Source organism: Hyperolius riggenbachi, chromosome 8 (assembly GCF_040937935.1).
Source record: "Hyperolius riggenbachi isolate aHypRig1 chromosome 8, aHypRig1.pri, whole genome shotgun sequence".
Lineage (NCBI taxonomy): Eukaryota > Metazoa > Chordata > Amphibia > Anura > Hyperoliidae > Hyperolius > Hyperolius riggenbachi.
This window is the reverse complement of record NC_090653.1, coordinates 270,167,110-270,186,469: the sequence shown is the minus strand read 5'-3', so window position 1 is coordinate 270,186,469 and position 19,360 is coordinate 270,167,110. Positions and strand designations below refer to the sequence as shown.

Sequence of the window (19,360 nt, the reverse complement as noted above, 5' to 3'; positions counted from 1 at the left end):
CTCTCTTCAGTTCCCCTTTAAGTATCATCGAGAAATATTTATTTAGCTTTTGCACTGAAAGATGTTCATAAATGAATAGACATATGTAAAATCTAGCACAACTGATGTTTTTTGGATTTTACTCAACAATTCATGACCACTTTTCAGCTTCCGAAAGAGTGACAGTCATATATGACTTAAAGTGGGGTGAAATTCCATATTAACTGAAACAAATTAAAATAAATCATCCGATAAGTAATGATTTATTTCGCTTACCTATCCTGTTGTTGTAGCGTTCACTGTCAAATTTAAAAGACGTGATATGGAAAAAGAAAAGAATATTTCTGCTGGTTTCCATCTTTACTGTTTTCTCTGTGATGCAAAAAGTGACATCACTTCCGCCCTTTCCTTTTTTTTTTTTTTTTATTTAATCAGTGTTAATTTACTGCTTATTTTGTAGATTCCTATCCTTCCCACCTCCAGTGGGCGGGACAAGGATCTGTAAAATAAGCAGGAAATCCTCCCATCACTGCCCCTCCCCCCGCCCTCACATCACCTAGATAGCAGGCTTACTTCTCATGTCACGTCTGAGTATGCAACACCATGGGGGGGGCTGCCTGTCCGCTGAATTTACCACCTTCAATTGCTCATGGAAAAGAGGCCTAAAGGTGGCCATTGATGATACAACCCCCGTGGTCGGTTAATCGCTTACAATCACCACGGTAAACGATCAGTAATTTGCAGGATTGTATCATTTATGACCATCTTTAGGCATCTTTTCCACTAGCAGCGAATTCACAGACTGTCAGCTGCTCCAGTTCACCGCCCGTTTTTCAGATCGATCCCATCGATCTGATTGGATTGGTTACTGTTTTTTTGTTTGTTTGTTTTGGTCCAGTTATGGGAATGACCAATTTTTTCGATTACCACACGATTGATCGTCTGCAGGATTGTATCATTAATGGCCACCTTAAAGGATACCCGAACTGACATGTGACATGAAGAGATAGACATGTGTATGTACAGTGCCTAGCACACAAATAACTATGCTGTGCTCCATTTTTTCTTTCTCCGCCTGAAAGAGTTAAATATCAGGTATGTAAGTGGCTGACTCAGTCCTGACAGGAAGTGACTGCATTGTGTCCCTCACTGATAAAGAAATTACCCTTTTTACCTCTTTCCTGCTCTCAGAACCCATTTTCTGCTCCTGTATCCTTTAAAGGGAACCTTAACTGAGAGGGATATGGATGTTTCCTTTTAAACAATACCGGTTGCCTGGCAGTCCTGCTGATCTCTTTGGCTGCAGTAGTGGCTGAATCAGACCTGAAACAAGCATGCAGCTAATCCAGTCTGACTTCAGTCAGAGCACCTGATCTGCATGCTTGTTCAGGGGCTGTGGCTGAAGGTATTAGAGACACAGGATCAGCAGGAGAGTCAGGCAACTGGTATTATTTTAAAAGGAAAAACCAATATCCTTCCCAGTTTAGGTACCCTTTAAAGGTAGTCATACATCTAGCGATGATGGGCAGATTCGACCGAAAGACAAATCTCTCTCTGATCGAATCTGATTAGAGAGAGATCTGTCTGCTGCCCATACACAGCCGATTCCTGCTCATTTTCAGCATGCGTCCGCCGCACATGCCACTGCCCTGCAAGTGTATAACTGTCCCCGCCGTGTGCGCATTTATACAGTACCCATTCATCTTCGGAACCCTTTGCTCTTCCATTAGTGGTGTATTCACCGCCCGCGCATAGCATGTGGCGTGTGCATGATGTCACATCAGTGCCATGCCGGAGGCGTGTATACCGCTAACGCGATAGTGGGGGGTTCCGAAGATGTATGAGCGTGGTGGGCGACACAGGACAGGTAATGTATAAATGCACACACGGGGAGGGGGGGGGTTACATTTATACACCAGGAAGGCAGCGCCGGCAGTTTCGTTGTGTTCGCTACTTGTCCGGATGTTGCTCGTCATTGCCGCCCCACACCTGATCGATCACAAAGGCACGACATCTTGCAGCATGTCCGATGAATACATGCAACAGATTTTGACCGGAAATTGTTCGGTCGATCAGAGGAGTAGCTATGGGTGGGCAAGGTGGGACATATGTCCCCGGGTGCAGCACTGTGAGGGCGCTCAGCATGGCCATTGCACCCCCAAGTGCATGAGAGGCGGCTCGCTGGCTGCCTGTAGTTTCCCTGCTTTTCTCTCTCCCTCTGCAAAAGTGTTAACAGCAGCAGAATAAGGCTATCTAAAGGGGGCACATCTGGCTATCTATACAGGGGGAAGGGGGGGCACATCTGGCTAACTAAAGGGGCACACATTTGGCTATTTAAGGGGGGGGGGCACATCTGGCTATCTGAATGGAGTCAGGGGGCACATATAGCTATCTAAATAACTTTTGACTCCACCCATGACCACGACCACATTTTGATGTGTGGCCACGCCCATTTTGTCCAGAGTGGGGCGCAAAAACTGTGTATGTCCCCGGGCGCTGAAAACCCTAGCTACGCCTCTGCTGTTGATCGGGCATACCCTTGGGAGGCACCGATTTTCATCCGATTTGATAATACGGTAATTATTGGATGGTCGATCGGCCACCTTAAAGAGAAACTCCGACCAAGAATTGAACTTTATCCCAATCCACAGCTGATATCCCCTTTTACATGAGAAATCTATTCTTTTTACAAACAGACCATCAGGGGGCGCTGTATGGCTGATATTGTGGTGAAACCCCTCCCACAAAGAAATTCTGAGTACGTACTCTTGGCAGTTTCCTGTCTGTGAACCTTGTTGCATTGTGGGAAATAGCTGTTTACAGCTGTTTCCAACTGTCAAAAAAGCAAGCAGCAGCTACATCACCTGCCAGCAGTAAAAATGTCACCATGTAATAAATGTCAGAATGTAAATCAGGGATTTAAAATATTTTACAATGGGCAAACACTGACTAAATCATTTATACATAATTATTGTAAAAATAAAACACTTTTTTTTTAATTACATTATTTTCACTGGAGTTCCTCTTTAAATGTCATCAGAACAGGGGTGAGAGGGCGGGCATTTAGTGTAAACAAGCAGGCAGCTACTGACTTGTCCCATGGGAGTAACACTATAAATGCGCTCTATTTGCATTGCTGATCAGATGCTACTTTTGAAGCTTACTTTTTTAATAAATAGATCTAGTTTATAGGAAAGAAAAATCCTCATTGCAGTTTAGCTGTCAGCCTTCCCAGCGCCGTCCCTGCATGTAATAACAGGAAGCCAGCGCCCGCTTCTCCTACCGCTTCCATTTTGATTGGACAATAAATCTTAGCAGGAAAGTCACCCGCGTAGAACCTTTGCAAGGGGATTTTTTTTTTATGTGTGAATTTAAACATTTTTTTTCTCTAGGAATAGAATAATCTGAGGTGGTGACTCACCCCTGTGTGTGGAGGAAATGGCTTTACGTCTGCTGACATGTAACGCTGACTCTCTTATTCGTAGGCTCCAAGCCGCGGGATTGCTATGATATTCTGATGAGCGGACACCAGGAGGACGGCGTCTATTCCGTGTTCCCCTTACACTACCCCACTGGATTCCAGGTGTACTGCGACATGACCACTGATGGCGGCGGCTGGACGGTAAGTCATAAGGAGACTAAATTGATTGATGAATCTGAACCGGGTAAAATTATTTTAAATAAAAATGTGATAAACCTGCAGATGAATATTACATACTCACCGCGCCAGCAGTTCCTCTCAGAAGCTCATCATTTTCTTCTTACAGCCATTCCTTCCAGTTCTGACAGGATGTTGTCAGAACTGAAAAATATCAGTTGATGTCAGTTGTTATATATCAGTTGCTGGCAGCATGGGCGTAACAATAGGGGCTGCAGCCCATGTGCCCCTGGGGGGCCCGGGCCCTCCCCCCCCCCTGGGGCCTGCTCAGGGGCATTTTGGGGGGCTGGAGGGGTCGCAGCATGAGGGGAAAGCTATGGCCACAATCGGCGGGGAAGGGGGACGTTCCTCCCCCTCCCTCACCTCGGGCTCTCCCCTCTGCGCTCCGCTCCTCCTGTACAGGAAGTCGCATCAGACACTAGAGAGAGAAGCGTCCGCGCTGGAGCGCACGGAAGGTATGTAGCTGCCGCTGCCCACCGATGCACATATATAGTTATTTAAGCTGGAGGGGAGCGTAGAGGGGAGAGCCCGAGGTGAGGGAGGGGGAGGACCGTTCCCCCCTGCCCGCCGAGTGTGGCCATAGCTTTCCCCTCATGCTGCGACCCCTCCAGCCCCCCAAACGGCCCTGAGCGGGTCTTAGTTACGCCCCTGGCTGGCAGTTATAACTGGAAGGACAACTGATGAGCAAGGTAATCTTCATGTTCACCTATGGCTCAAGTGGGCAATATTACAGTTTAACAGTGTGCTGACCAGGAAGCTGTAATGAGGTAATAGCCATTATGGAGGATGGAGAATGCCATTGATCACAGTGGACAAACAGGACACAGGAGAGGAGAAAGATATTGATGAGTAGACTACACAGCAGGTAAGTATGACCTGTGTATGTTCATTTTGACTTTTAATTTTCAGTTCAGTTTTGCTTTAAAGGTGCACGGCAACCTTTCTTGGTTTTGAAAAAGTTTCATATTACCATATATGGTATGTGCTGACCCTATCACTGGGACAGGAAGTTAAAGGGAACAGCAGGTGAGAGATATATGGGGGCAGACATATTTATTTTCTTTTAATACAATGCACATTGCCTGGCTATCCTGCTGATCCTCTGCCTCTAATACTTTAAGCCATAAACCCTCTGAACCAGCATGCAGATCGGATGTTTCTGAAAAAAACCTGACAAGATTAGCCACATGCTTGTTCCAGGTATGGGATTCAGACACCACTGACACAAAAGAGTATAGCAGGACTGCCAGGCAACTAAAAGGAAATAGATATGGCAGCTTCCATATCACTCTCACCTCGGGTTTCCTAAAGGGAACCTAAACTGAGAGGGATATAGATTTTTACGTTTATACAATACCAGTTGCCGGGCAGCCCTACTGATCTCTTTGGCTGCAGTAGTGGCTGAATCACACACCTGAAACAAGCATGCAGCTAATCCAGTCTGACTTCAGTCAGAGCACCTGATCTGCTGCATGCTTGTTCAGGGGCTGTAGCTAAAAGTATTAGAGGCAGAGGCTCAGCAGGAGAGTCAGGCAATTGGTATTATTTTAAAAGGAAAAATCCATATCCTTCTCAGTTTAGATCCCCTTTAAGGCTGATTTTACATATTGTGCGATGTGATCGTGCTGTGGCAGGAGAGCCCAGGACAGGACGATTACACCACACCATTCCCCCGTGCATATTACCGTTCACCAATCATTAATATGCATTGCACCGCCCACCGCTTAGTGCTGTGCTCCCAGCTAGATAGGAAGAGTACTGCAACGCTACTAAACATAGTAAGTGTGAAAGCACTTATCCGCAGGATAATATGTATGGGTCAATGGTGCGGTGCACTCACTGCCGCTGGATGATTGCACCGCGTAATATGAAAAATTTGCCTAAAAAAAACTAACAACCCCCTACTCCCTAAAACTAACTTCCCTACTCCCAAGCCTCTTTCTTAAAATGTATTCAAAGGGCCTGATTCACAAAGCGGTGCTAACAGTTAGCACGCTGGTGAAAAGCCCTTTATCATGCCTAAACTCAGTTTAGGCATGATAAGTTTAGGTGTGATAAGTTTAGGTGTGATAAGTTTAGGCATGATAAGTTTAAGCACCAACTGGGTTAGCACCGCAGTGCACAGCCGATCAAAAGTTTTGCGCTAGCAAAGTCTGGTGCACTTCGCATAGAGTTTAATGGCACTGCTTTGCGTGTGGGACTTTGCGTGCGATCTAAACTTATCTAAACTTATCATGCCTAAACTTATCATGCCTAAACTTATCACGCCTAAACTTATCACGCCTAAACTGACTTTTCACCAGCGTGGTGCAATGGTTATCATGCCTAAAGTCTCTAACTGGGTTAGCACCGCTTTGTGAATCGAGCCCAATGTGTATTCAGAACTCAAAACTCAGTACAGTATATATTTGTGTCACACGGCTGTCCCCAGTACAGCGTTGCCGTAGATCCCAGCGCTGTATTGTGTAAATAGACGGCAGTTTCGCTGTCTAACAGTCTCCTAGCGTCGATCACCGCTGGGAAGCTGATAGCGGAGCACGCGATCTCCTGCAAATTCCAGCCCCGGGACTTTACGCCGATCGGCATTAGGCGGCCCTGGGGTAGCCTTGCGGCAACGCCCATCGACATGATGCGTCCGGCAACCAGTTAATTAATTATGCAAAATCAATTCAATATTGTAATTGCGTGTAATTGGAATTGGGAAATTTCCGCAAAATTTAGTGTAAACAAAATTAGCATTACTATTATTGATATACACTAGATCGTCACTTTAGGCAATTTATTTATTTTTTAGAACAAGGTCAGAAATGGCACCTGTCATGATTCCTCAGCATTGGTCCCCTCTGTAAGCCTCATGTATGGACCCGTGACTCTATTAGCTGCCCTTCTGTGTAGTGCTGCCCCTATTACGGCATAGTGTCACTTTCCATAATGTCTCCCTATGCTGCAGCTCTGCTATACGCTTTGCTGAGACACCCAGACTATAATCATGAAAGGTCAGTCTGTGGTTTTACACAGCGGCTGGGAATATTCCAGACACGCCTCTCTAGGCAATGGAACCCATACACACTCTGCGTTCTACTCCTGACTGACATTTACTTCTGTAATGGGGGAAAACATAATTCATTCTGAAATGTCATCTTGTGCGACACGTTGGAGATCATCACTGAATGGTGGTACCCAGTGTAAACAATACTGGAGATCAGTACTGAGATGGAGTCCTATGTGAAGATTAGAACATCTCAGAGGATGCTGAGGAAATTATGGGAAATGATTCCTTTGCTTCAGCAAAAAAGAAAAGACAACAACACAGCTTTATATGAAATACAGCTATCGGCTTCCCGTCCGGCCAGAAAAAAAAGTTGACGTCCTGCTTCAGGCTCCTTTTACACTTGCATTGTAAGCGTCCGTTGCGGTATCCTGTTTTAACGCATGGTAATGCAACTTCAATGCAAGAGAATAGGGCCTAGCACACTTAACATGTCGCGCCTGGAGTGTCTAATCCCCTCTGAGCCACTGCTAAGTTGGCGGCGGAAGTATTGTAAGTCAATGGGCGACGCAAACCTTTTAAAAAGGGCGGCAGCGTTGCGGCGCGGAACAACGGAATACTACGGCGATTCCCCGGAAATCCCAGTGACGTACTTCCTGTCCAGCAGCGAGTGCGTCACTGGGCGAAGGGCGTGGGGGGTAGCGGCGCTATGCATATGACCCTGTCGGCACACTTTGCCGCAAGGTCAAGCGATTGACGTTTTGTTGGGAGTCATCTTTTCTTTTCAATGCTTTAGCAAGGCTACACAAGCTCAGAGTAGTGTGCAGATAGCGAATAGGCTACAAATGGCCGCCCACTGGCTCATAGGTCTCCGGCTGACGTATGACGTAGACAACGCGTTTCACAGGTCTTTGTCCACCTCTTCAGGTCAAGTTTATCAGTGTCTTTAAAAACGGACTCTAACTTTGAGCACCTGTAGAAAAACGTTTTCCTAAGTGACCTCACCACCTGGGAAACCACCCTCAACTACTCCCCAAAAATACAAACACAAAGAATGGGGAGTGCTTGCTACCCAGCGGCACCTGACCTTTGTCAGGGACAGCTAGTGATACGAATTGTTCAATGTAGTCTGTAATGTGCTGCAGAAGATGTACCCATATATACATGAGTATAAGCTGGCCCGAGTATAAGCCGACACCCCCAACGTATACCTTAAACAACTGGAAAAAATGTTCGACCCGAGTATAAGCCGGGGGTGGCAAAAGCCACAACCACAACACCACTCACAGCCATGGCCGGCCACAACCATACAGTATACAGAAAAGCATCATAAATTCAGCAGATTGAAATAATAAGCCAGGACATAGGCCTACAATGGAGATGGACATGCAAAGAACTCCTGTTGCAAAGTTTAAGCTGGCATAAAGATAAAGCAAGGAATGTAGAGCCACATAGTCATGTATTTAAAACTTGATATAGGGATGCAAGGATTCTCACCACTCAATAGACACCCTCCTTTATGCCTTCCAAGGCTACAACTCGAGATGAGGTTAGCTGGGACCTCCCATGGAAATGTCAGGTGTGTGGTCTCCCTCAGATGATGCACCACTGTGCATACAGTGGGGGCACTGTGGTGGTTACTCAAAGAGTAGTGACTCCAGTATACGCCGAGACCCCCACTTTTGATCAACTTTTTGGCCCCAAAATTAGGCTTATACATGAGTATATACAGTAAACTTTATAAATACATAATAGTACTTAGAGATAACCATAACTGGGCAAGTAGGAATCCAGACAGCAGTAAAAACCTGGCTAGAGTCCCAGTTTAAGCTTTGCACGTGCTGACGCACAATCTATTCAGATAGACTCACATGGGCAGGCACATGCACGGGGGGAAGGGGGGATTCTGGGTGCTCAAGCACCTCTTCTTTTTTGCTGGATAGGGACCCCTTTCCTCTGAGACTGACTCCTTCTCTCCTTACTGGGGCTCTATCACCGCCTATGGAGAGGGGTAGTTCAGAGAAGTAATCCAAGCTCCGTAGTGTGAAACGGAGCTTGAAAGCTTGCCATCTCCATGGCAGCCACGTCACGTGACTAGCCGACGATCAGAAGAGATGAGACTGCCCGAAAGTATGGAGAAGATGCACTCTGTTCACACGCACAGTAACAGGTGACTACTGTACACGCTCCAGAGTCCAGGCTGTGTCCTCCGTGTCATGAGGGAAGAAGCAATCCTGGTGCTAAGAGGCAACGTCCATGCATTACTGCTCTGTTTAGGATGGGGTGAAGCAGGGAGAATCCACCTATCATTGATGTAGGGGGAGAGGGGTGTAGGGATAGGCAACTATTGTGCATATCTGGATGTGGGGGGGGGGGGGGGGCGTATTGCTGGAGGGGGCAGGGAGAGGCCATCCATTGCTGCTGCAGTAGAGGGGCAGGGGTTTTGCCACAATATCAGCCGTACAGACCTTCCTGATGATCTATTTGAGAAAAGGGGGTATCAGCTACTGATTGGGATAAAGTTCATTCCAGGGTTACAGTTCCTCTTTGAAGAGGAACTTCAGCCTAAACAAACATACTGTCATTAAGTTACATTAGTTATGTTAATTAAAATAGATAGGTAATATAATCTCTTACCCACCCTGTTTTAAAAGAACAGGCACGTGTTTGTGATTTCATGGGGGCAGCCATCTTTTTGGTTGAAAGGAGGTGACAGGGAGCATGAGACACAGTTCCAACTGTCCTGTGTCCGGATCACCCCTCCCAGCTGCACATGCTAGGCTTCAAATCTCAAATTCAAAATAGAAAGAAAAAAACAAATTTGCACCAAAACAGCAGAAGGAGAACAACAACATCAGAAATCCCATCATGCTTTGCTCAGCATCAGGGGAAAAATGCCCGGGCAGTTTTCTTCTGTGCAGATAAAAATGAGGCTTGGGTAAAAAAAAAGTTTTGAGGCCTTGAAACTGTTAAAGAGACACCAAGCCTTTTCAGTGCTGCTGAGTAGATTTTTAGCCTGGAGGTTCACTTTAAGGATCCTCTGCACGGCCTGCTCATGAGTGGTGCTGTATACCTGTACACGGTACTATTCTATAGTGTGCATGTTTACAGGCTCATATACATATACAGGGGATCACATTCATACTTTATTACATTGATTTGTATTTTCTGCATTGTCTTCCCGTAATTATAGGAAGTTCATATTTTATGTTGTGCTTTTCATAGCCTGTTATTCTTTGTTTATATAATTACCATGTTGATGTGTTTATGGTTTTCCTTGTTTGGTATATGATTCCCGTGTATAATTACAGCCTGCACAGAACGTATGTGTTGTTGCCGGTGGTTTATGACGCCTCTTACCCCGCTTGTGTTTGTTTTATGCTTAGCAATGCGGTTTATAGTTTACCGGTTTGTATTGCAGTGCGCAAACATGAACACATCGGTAATTTGTGTGGGCTGGGGGGGGGGGGGGGCTTGATTGGGAATAATGAAAGGGGCTGTAATATAAATAAGGGAATACTGCACATACATACGTAGCAAAAATGGCTTACGCATCTCAAATTTTAGCACTATTTATTGCATTAGTGGGTGGGGACAGTTTTGGGTAAATCCCTGAGCAAAAGTGGGCATAGGGCCCTTTACATTTCATACTGTTCTGACAGTCAAGTTATTGTGACCTTTTCAATCTATGATCTGGGTACTGCTAAGGAGTTTGGGTCCTTGGTAACTGCCCAGATTGGCTCTAAGGTAGCACCGGTCCTATTAGTGGATACTCCTTCCAAGGGCACTTTTGGGTCAGGTTTCCATGCACAACCTATGCAAACATAATGTAGAACATACAACTGGTTAAAGTGCTATCTCCAGTAGTCTAGTTTTCTGGGACACACTCCCCACCCAAAGCCACTGCAAGCAGGTTGATTGGCTATTCAGGCAGCCAAACTAGCAGATAATTTTCTCTCCTTTATTTGCACACTATTTACTTAATTACGAGTCAGTCTGATAATTTGTCCTGCAGCCATATCGATTAGCTTCAGTGAGGTGTAAATATGCATTCAGATGACATCAGGACAGTTTCATAGTGTTTCACATTCATTCATATTCATTTTTTACTGTATTTAATGCATTAGAGCAAAAAGTCTAATTTGAGTGTAATATCACTTTAAAGCAGGAGGATTAGCCATACTATGCCAGGAAAAAAAACACATATAAAGGTAGATAAATACTTGATCTACTTACATAACACATGTATTGTACTATCCACGTTTCAGTGAATTTTATATAGTAAATGAAGAGAATTCTGTTCCTTGTGGGAACCATGTCTTTTGCCCACAGTTTGAGGCTAAATCCTGATGTTATTCTTCCCTTAACTTTTTTTTCTTTTCTCCTCCAATCGCTGAGTCACCTCTGCCTTGCTTGTAAACACAAGTGAGCAGGGGATCTGGTTTCAGCTAGTCAGCTAGGAATGAAAATAATGGGAAGAGGAGGAATATATTATAGATAAAAAGAACCCCCAGCATGCAACTGTTTGGCAATGGCTATTAAAGGGCCAAAAATATGTGATAACTCCAAATCATAACAGCAGAAAAAGTTTTGAATGCAGGATTAGCATCTTTATCGCTTAATACACTCAGACCAGTTGCTGTTGAAATTTGATTTTTATGGTGACAATCCCGCTTTAAATAGAAGTCCAGGAATCTGTTGTAAAACACACCCTCCCATTGTTACATCATAGCCACCATTACGGGTGTACGGGTAGTGCTCCAACATAAGGCCCCAGAAGGGAAAGCTCAAAATGTTACATTGGGTGGTGGACAAGAGGGACCCTGGAGATTACTTTGTATAGAATTCACATTTTTGGGGATTCAGACAGTGATCCTGTTTACTTTATTTTGTTTAAGATGTTAATAAACACATTCTTTATTACATGAATGGTACTTGAAGACAATTGCTGCTTAGAAGCTCAGCTTCATCTGCATGTGACAAAGTCTTGCTGAGTCTTGACAGTCAGATAGTCAAGGAAGAGTTGTGGATGGGCAGTCACTTCTCAAGCCAATCACATTATAAGATGCTGAGAGGACACACCCAGGTGATGGGCGAGGAGATGTGACCAGGAAGTTGACCTTCAGCAGCTGTGCAGCCATAGGTATATCCATGTGAATTTCAGACAGACTTCAGTCAGTACGCAAGCCAATCACGTTATGAGCTGCTGGGAGGACACACTCAGGTGATGGGCGACGAGATGTGACCAGGAAGTTGACCTTCGGCAGCTGTGCAGCCATTGGTGAATCTATGTGAAATTTCAGGCGGTCCTAACAAGCCTCAGGCTACATAATAAAAGTACTGCTGCTAAAAGATTATTAACAGAATAAACAAGTATGTGGCCTACGTAGCTGCTCTTATGACTACTTTCATATGGAGATGCCTTTACTCCCTTCGCGGTCATGGAAAGGCAATGTTGAATCCTTAAGTTAACAAGCAGGACCGGTGGGGTTAATTTTCTTATAACAATGGTCCTCAGTCCATTCGAGAATCTCGCCAACTAAGGAGCGTCAGCAGAGAATATTAATATTTTAGCGTGTTGGTCCAGAGACTGGGCTCTTTTTGCCGTAGGGGGGATTCATATTTAATGATGAGAACACAAACAAGTATGACCCAGCGCCACCCCTCCTCCATGGATTGCCCGCCTTGCCTGATCACATCAAACATCACTTTCTTCAGTCCCCCCAGCTCATCACCTGTGGTGTCATCCCTTATACCAGCCCAGTTTTCATCTGTAGAGGTCTCTCCAACAGGTCCCCTATCCTCTCCCTTCCATCAGCCTTCCTGGACTTCCCTCTCACCCGCTGTCATCAGCTACGTCCGCGTCATTAAACAGCCCGTAACTGCGCCTCACAAAGACTCCATTTAATAAGCCCTAAAACGTAAATGGGGTTGTGTGAAAGGGCTGTTTGCTACATTTACAGGCGTGATAAAAGTTTTAGGACATAATGGGACAGGATGTATTAAAACAGTTTCATTTTTCGAAGGGAGGAAGTGTGTTTGTACAATTGACCTCATGTTAATGGGAGAACTGGAGATTGTAAACATTAAGTTGTGCTAAAACTCATACAATGTTTTTTTCACAGACAGCTATAAAAACCCTGCTGGTTTTGTTAGGTCTTAGTTCACAAAAGACTAAAGGTGCATCTGTAGACTTGGCAGCCGACCATCAGATTTGATAATTATTATCAAAGCTGATGAAAATTGGTACCGCCAAGAGCATTGCGCGATCAACAGTTCAACCAATTTCAGGCCGAGATTGGTCGTCAACATGCTAGATCGGGTGCACGGCAGTAACAGAGTGCAATAAACATGAACGACGAATGCAACGGATACCCCCGGCCGCTATCCTCCCTAATAAATAAATCTGCACTGCTTCTACTTCCTGCTTTCATGGAAGCAGACATGTGGATCCGAGAAAAACTTTTACTCATTGCATAATTGTGTTCCTTTCATATAGTTTATAGGGCATTCCTCAAGCCAAATACTTTTTTTTTGTTTTGTTTTAATACTCCAATTCCCTATAAGCTAAACAAGCCTCGCCCACAGCTTTTTCACAGTGCCTTGGCACTGTAGCAAGGGCTTATGGGAGCTCAGTCTGGGCAGGAGGAGGTTACTAGCCATTAATTTCAGAGGCAGAGGGGAGGGGGGACTGAATTTACACACAGGCAAGCTGATAGCATCTCCAGCCCCAGCCTGCGACAATGTGACAAACAGAACATGGCTGCCCTCATTGTATCACAGGAATATGTAATCATAAACTGTTGAAGCTGTTAGCAGCTAGATTTGCTGTGTGAACTATCTGAACTTTAGATAAGATTTATAGACAAGTTACTTGTTATAGTTAGTTTTTCATCTCGGATCCGCTTTAACATCCTGTGCTTTCAAATGAGCTTATCTGCCCTGGCAGTCAGGTGACACACGGGAGAGATCAAATTACAACTTGTAATTAGACACAGATGAGGGGGGAAGGGGGATTAGACAGGTTGAACTCTCTAAATACATACAGGGTGCATTTCTCTCTGTTTTCCTCCTGTCCTGTGGAAGAGTTCAGGTTAACTTTAAATGGATAATCACAAAGAAATGATAGTGTGCTCCTACTCATTTGGACTTTAAAGAGAACCCGAGGTGGGTTTGAAGAATATTATCTGCATACAGAGGCTGGATCTGCCTATACAGCCCAGCCTCTGTTGCTATCCCAAACCCCCCTAAGGTCCCCCTGCACTCTGCAATCCCTCATAAATCACAGCCACGCTGCTGACAAACAGCTTGTCAGAGCTGGCTGTGTTTATCTCTATAGTGTCAGTCTGCTGCTCTCCCCGCCTCCTGCAGAACTCCGGTCCCCGCCTGCATCCCTTCCCTCCCTGCTGATTGGAGGGAAGGGACGGGGGCAGGGACCGGAGCTATGCAGGAGGCGGGGGAGCAGCTGAGACTGACACTACAGATGTAAACACAGCCTCACAGCACGGCTGGATTTATGAGGGATTGCAGAGTGCAGGGGGACCTTAGGGGGGTTTGGGATAGCAACAGAGGCTGGGCTGTATAGGCAGATCCAGCCTCTGTACGCAGATAACATTCTTTAAACACACCTCGGGTTCTCTTTAAATAGGCTAGATTGGGTGGAATGCTAGAGGAGCATGACCCAATCTAATAGGACATATTCACATTAACCTCTGTGCCCACTAAAGCTTGTAAGCAATGATCCAAAAATGCTAATTGCATAGCTGTAACAGTTATATTCTTACCATACTACTGCTGAACTGATTTGCTAAAGCATTGGGTGTAGAGACAGAATGTATAAGTTATTATGCATCCATTGTCTGCTATTAATTTGTTAGAATGTGCTACCCTCCTCTGGGGTCATATTAGATCATAGTCAGGGTTACTGGAGAGGTATGTTAATTAGTGGTAGTGTGATTGCGGCTGTGTGAAGAGAGCATTTGTTTTTAAAGCAAATTCAAAGCCACGCTGAAAAAAGTGGAAAACAGTCAGTGGTGTAGCTACAATGCATGAGGCCCCCCCAATGGTCACACCCCTTCCGTTGCCTCCCCTTTGTGCTCCCCGTCACAAGGGTCAGAAAACAAGTGTGGCCATCAGGATCGTCACACCCATAACAAATAAAGCCACACAAACTCTTGATCTGAAGTATAGACCCCTGTATCAGAGGAAGGGAAGGTTAGTAGTTGGGGCTCCAAAAAAGCTCTGGGCCCCCCCCCCCCTGTGATCGCAGAGGCTCCTCCCCTCTAGTTACACCCCTGAATACAGTACTCACCGAAGTAGAGGAAGGGCTCTGGATCCCATAGAGTCTTCCCAGTCCTCTCTTTGTGCCCTTGGACCACTGCTGTCCCTCTGTGAAAACCCACGTCTTCGGGAGTCCTTCAAAGTCTTTGGAAGCATCCCCAGTGCTTCCAAAAACTAACGCATCCTACTGCGCACTTGCACACAGTATTTGTTATCAGGAGTACTTCCAAAGCCTTCACAAGGACTCCAGAAGGCATATTTGACCAGTTGGTTTAATAATTTTCACTTGTTATAGGTGGGAAGGTCATAGTGGCTTCCCTTGTTGTAGGCAGGAAGGTCATGGTGGCCACACATGTTATAGACGGGGAGGTCATGGTAGCTGCACTTGTTATAGGGGGCAAGGCCATGTTGGCTGCACTTGTAAGCAGGGACATCATGGTGGCTGCACTTGATGTAGGTGGGAAGGTTGTGGTGGCTGCACTTGTTATAAGGGGCGAGGCCATGTTGGCCACAATTGTTGTAAGCAGGGAGGTCATGGTGGCTACACTTGTTGTATGCGGGAAGGTTGTGGTGGCTGAACTGTTATGAATGGGTCATAGTGACCACGCCCTCACTTGTGAATGGGGGGTCATGGTGACTGTACTAGTTATAGGCTGGAGGTCATGGTGGCCACACTTGTTATAGGCAGGGAGGTCAGGGTGGCCACACTTGTTATAGGCGGGGAGGTCAGGGTGGCCACACTTGTTATAGGCGGGAAGGTCATGGTGGCCACACTGGTTATAGATGGGGAGGTCATGATGGCTGCACTGTTTTGGATGGGTAATAGTGACCACACCCACACTTGTAGAGCGGGAGGTCATGGTGACTGCACTTGTTACACAACCCCGGGCAGATGAGCCTGAGGCTGTGACGGTCCTAAAGCAGTGAGTGTAATGAGAGCCCACCAAACTTTTGCTGAAGGGCTCAGTGATTTGTAGTTACGCTCCGTGCGGGGACAAAAGAATTGTAATTTTGTATATTTTTTCTGTCAGAGATTTCCCTCAGGCGTAGAAGAAGAAGAAGTATGGGAAACTGTCTATACACCTTTGTGTTTTCCTCAGCTAATCCCTCTTGTGTGTCGCCTGAGCTGTTAGCTGGCTTTCCTCGTCTCCCTCCCTGTCCCAGCCTCACCTCACCTTACGTCTCTCTCCCTTTTACACAACGCCAATGTGCCCTACTTCAGCTGTACAAGGTCGGATCAGATTAATCCGGGCTTCCCTCTCCCCGCCTGGGTCTGGCGGACACCTGTGTGATTGAATATTCCCCCGCATCATCCTCCCCCCCCCCCTTCCCCGCTCGCTGCCACAATCTTCTGGGATAGGAACATCAATGTAAAACACATTTAAACTCCATAAACCTTTTAACCCATTCCCCACCGGCCCCCCGCCCGCCCGGGATCTCTCTTGTCAATTGTCCCCCCCGGTACTCAAAGGAAGAAGAGAGCGGCGTTTGATAAATCAAGCAAACGGCTTCGGCTGACACGTAGCGAGATTATTTTCTTTGATAAATGTGGGGTTGGCTCGGCTTCTGGAAATCTTTGATACATAATTCCCCTTACACCTGTTATAGATAGCTCTGGCGGTGTGTCTAAGCCGAGAGGGTGGGGGGGGGGTGGAGGAGGAGGGGGGGAACGGCAGAAAATTCAGATTAGTCCGGCATGAAGATCACATTTAGAATCTTCCAGGCTGTGTTCAAGGCTCGTCCTGCAATGTATCTCGCTAACGCTGCTGTGTAATATGCCCTGCAAATCGACCATTGCTGCCTCTGAGATCTCCTCGCGCTCCTAGGGGGGCAGTGTAATAATGTGGAGGCGCTATCTATCTCCTATTCTTCCAGGCTCGCTGTATCAAAGCCCCATTTAGAGAGTTTATTTGATGTTTTATTTTACATGTATCCGGGGTCCACAGGATGCTTATATTCTGTCCAGAGGCATTAGCGCTGGCAGTTGTGAGGTGTGTACGAAAATCTATACAGTATAAACTGCCCACACTCTGCTATCTCGTGAGCTACTTTTGAAAACTACAGAGTCAAAATGATCTACCACCTCTGCATAAAAAAATACCCTCACAGTCAAAGGACCACACCAGTGAAAAATGTATGCAGCTAAAGAAAACCTGAGGCGCCAAAAAATTATACAGTGGGATGCGAAAGTTTGGACAACCTTGTTAATTGTCATGATTTTCCTGTATAAATCGTTGGTTGTTACGATAAAAAATGTCAGGCAAATATATCATATAGGAGACACACACAGTGATATTTGAGACGTGAAATTAAGTTTAGTGGATTTTCAGAAAGTGCGCAATAATTGTTTAACTAAAATTAGGCAGGTGCATAAATTAGGGCACTGTTTTCATTTTATTGATTCAAAAACCTTTAGAACTAATTATTGGAATTCAAATTGGCTTGGTAAGCTCAGTGACCCCTGACCTACATACACGGGTGAAATCAATTATGAGAAAGAGTATTTAAGGGGTCAATTGTAAGTTTTCCTCCTCTTTTAATTTTCTCTGAAGAGTAGCAACATGAGGGTCTCAAACAACTATCAAATGATGACCTGAAGACAAAGATTGTTCAGCATCATGGTTTAGAGGAAGGATACAGAAAGCTGTCTCAGATATTTCAGCTGTCTGTATCCACAGTTAGGAACATATTGAGGAAATGGAAGACCACAGGCTCAGTTCAAGTTAAGGCTCAAAGTGGCAGACCAGGAAAAATCTCGGATAAACAGAAACATTGAATGCTGAAAACAGTCAGAGTCAACCCACAGACCAGCAGCACCAAAGACCTACATCATCTTGCTACAGATGGAGTCACTGTGCATCGTTTAACCATTTGGTGCACTTTACACAAGAAGATGCTGTATGCGGGAATGATGCAGAGGAAGCCTTTTCTCCGCCCACAGCACAAACAGAGCCGCTTGAGCACATTTGGACAAGCCAGCTTCATTTTGGAATACGGTGCTGTGGACTGATGAAACTAAATTTGAATTATTTGGGCATAACAAGGGGCGTTATGCATGGAGGAAAAAGAACACAGCATTCCAAGAAAAACACCTGCTACCTACAGTAAAATATGGTGGTGGTTCCATCATGCTGTGGGGCTGTGTGGCCAGTGCAGGGACTGGGAATCTTGTCAAAGTTGAAGGACACATGGATTCCACTCAGTATCAGCAGATTCTGGAGACCAATGTCCAGGAATCAGTGACAAAGCTGAAGCTGCGCCTGGGCTGGATCTTTCAACAAGAAAACGACCCTAAACACTGCTCAAAATCCACTAAGGCATTCATGTAGAGGAACAAGTACAACATTCTGAAATAGCCATCTCAGTCCCCAGACCTGAATATAATTGAAAATCTGTGGTGTGAGTTAAAGAGAGCTGTCCATGCTCGGAAGCCATCAAACCTGAATGAACTAGAGATGTTTTGTGAAGAAGAGTGGTCCAAAATACCTTCAACCAGAATCCAGACTCTCATTGGAAACTACAGGGTTTAGAGGCTGTAATTTCTGCAAAAAGAGGATCTACTAAATATTGATTACATTTCTTTTTTGTGGTGCCCAAATTTATGCACCTGCCTAATTTTGTTTAAACAATTATTGTACACTTTCTGTAAATCCAATAAACTTCATTTCACTAAAATATCACTGTGTGTGTCTCCTATATGATATATTTAACTGACATTTTTATTGTAACAACGAACGATTTATACAGGAAAATCATGACGATTAACAAGGTTGCCCAAACTTTTGCATCCCACTGTACATACCTGGGGCCGTTTTCCCACGCTGCTTCTGCTAGGTGGCACGGTAATTCCGATCATTGGGGTGTACTGCACATGCCCAAGCTTTTTTCAAATGTAGCAATACCCTCTGTGGTGTCCAGCTGCCCTAGGCCGCAGCCTACATGGACTTTGCATAAATCTGGCTTTGCTTGCTGCACTTTAAAAATGTATCCCTGTGATGTTTTTAAAGTTCTGCTTAAACGCAGGAAGCAGATCCTATGTTAAAAATAGGACCCGCTTCAACTTGTTACGAAACACAGATGTGTGTCCTGCAGAACGCGAGACGGAACGCAGAGTCCCAACTTGGCACAATTTCCCGGAGCGGATGGGAAAACGTGTCCAATGAAGGCCTATGAGAAAGGACACTGTACGTTCTCACTAGGCTTGCCACCGTATCGCAAGTTTCACCTGTCACTGCTGTGATGTCATACTGACGCGTCCTGCTGCTCATCGCCGCTGCTCGATCCCTTCAAAACAGCCCAGTGGCCAGGGGATCTCCATCAGGCTGCAAAAGACCATTGGGAATCCTCAGCAACAGGGAGAATTGGTTCATGTTGGACCAATGAAAAATCTCCCTGTTGCTAGGGAGAATTGGCCTGCTTCAGCCTGTGGAGAGCCACATCTGCTGGCTTCTGGG

At 45.4% G+C, this 19,360-nt stretch overlaps 1 protein-coding gene across 4 annotated transcripts in view; it reads left to right on the top strand.

Annotated features, from left to right (window-relative positions):
• Positions 1-19,360, top strand: part of FIBCD1 (fibrinogen C domain containing 1) — a 392,313-nt gene that overhangs the window by 348,977 nt on the left and 23,976 nt on the right. For all 4 annotated transcript variants that reach the window (XM_068248850.1, XM_068248849.1, XM_068248851.1 and 1 more), the window contains exon 5: positions 3,465-3,601. In XM_068248850.1, coding sequence (XP_068104951.1) covers positions 3,465-3,601 — 137 coding nt within the window. The remainder of the gene's footprint in view (positions 1-3,464; positions 3,602-19,360) is intronic.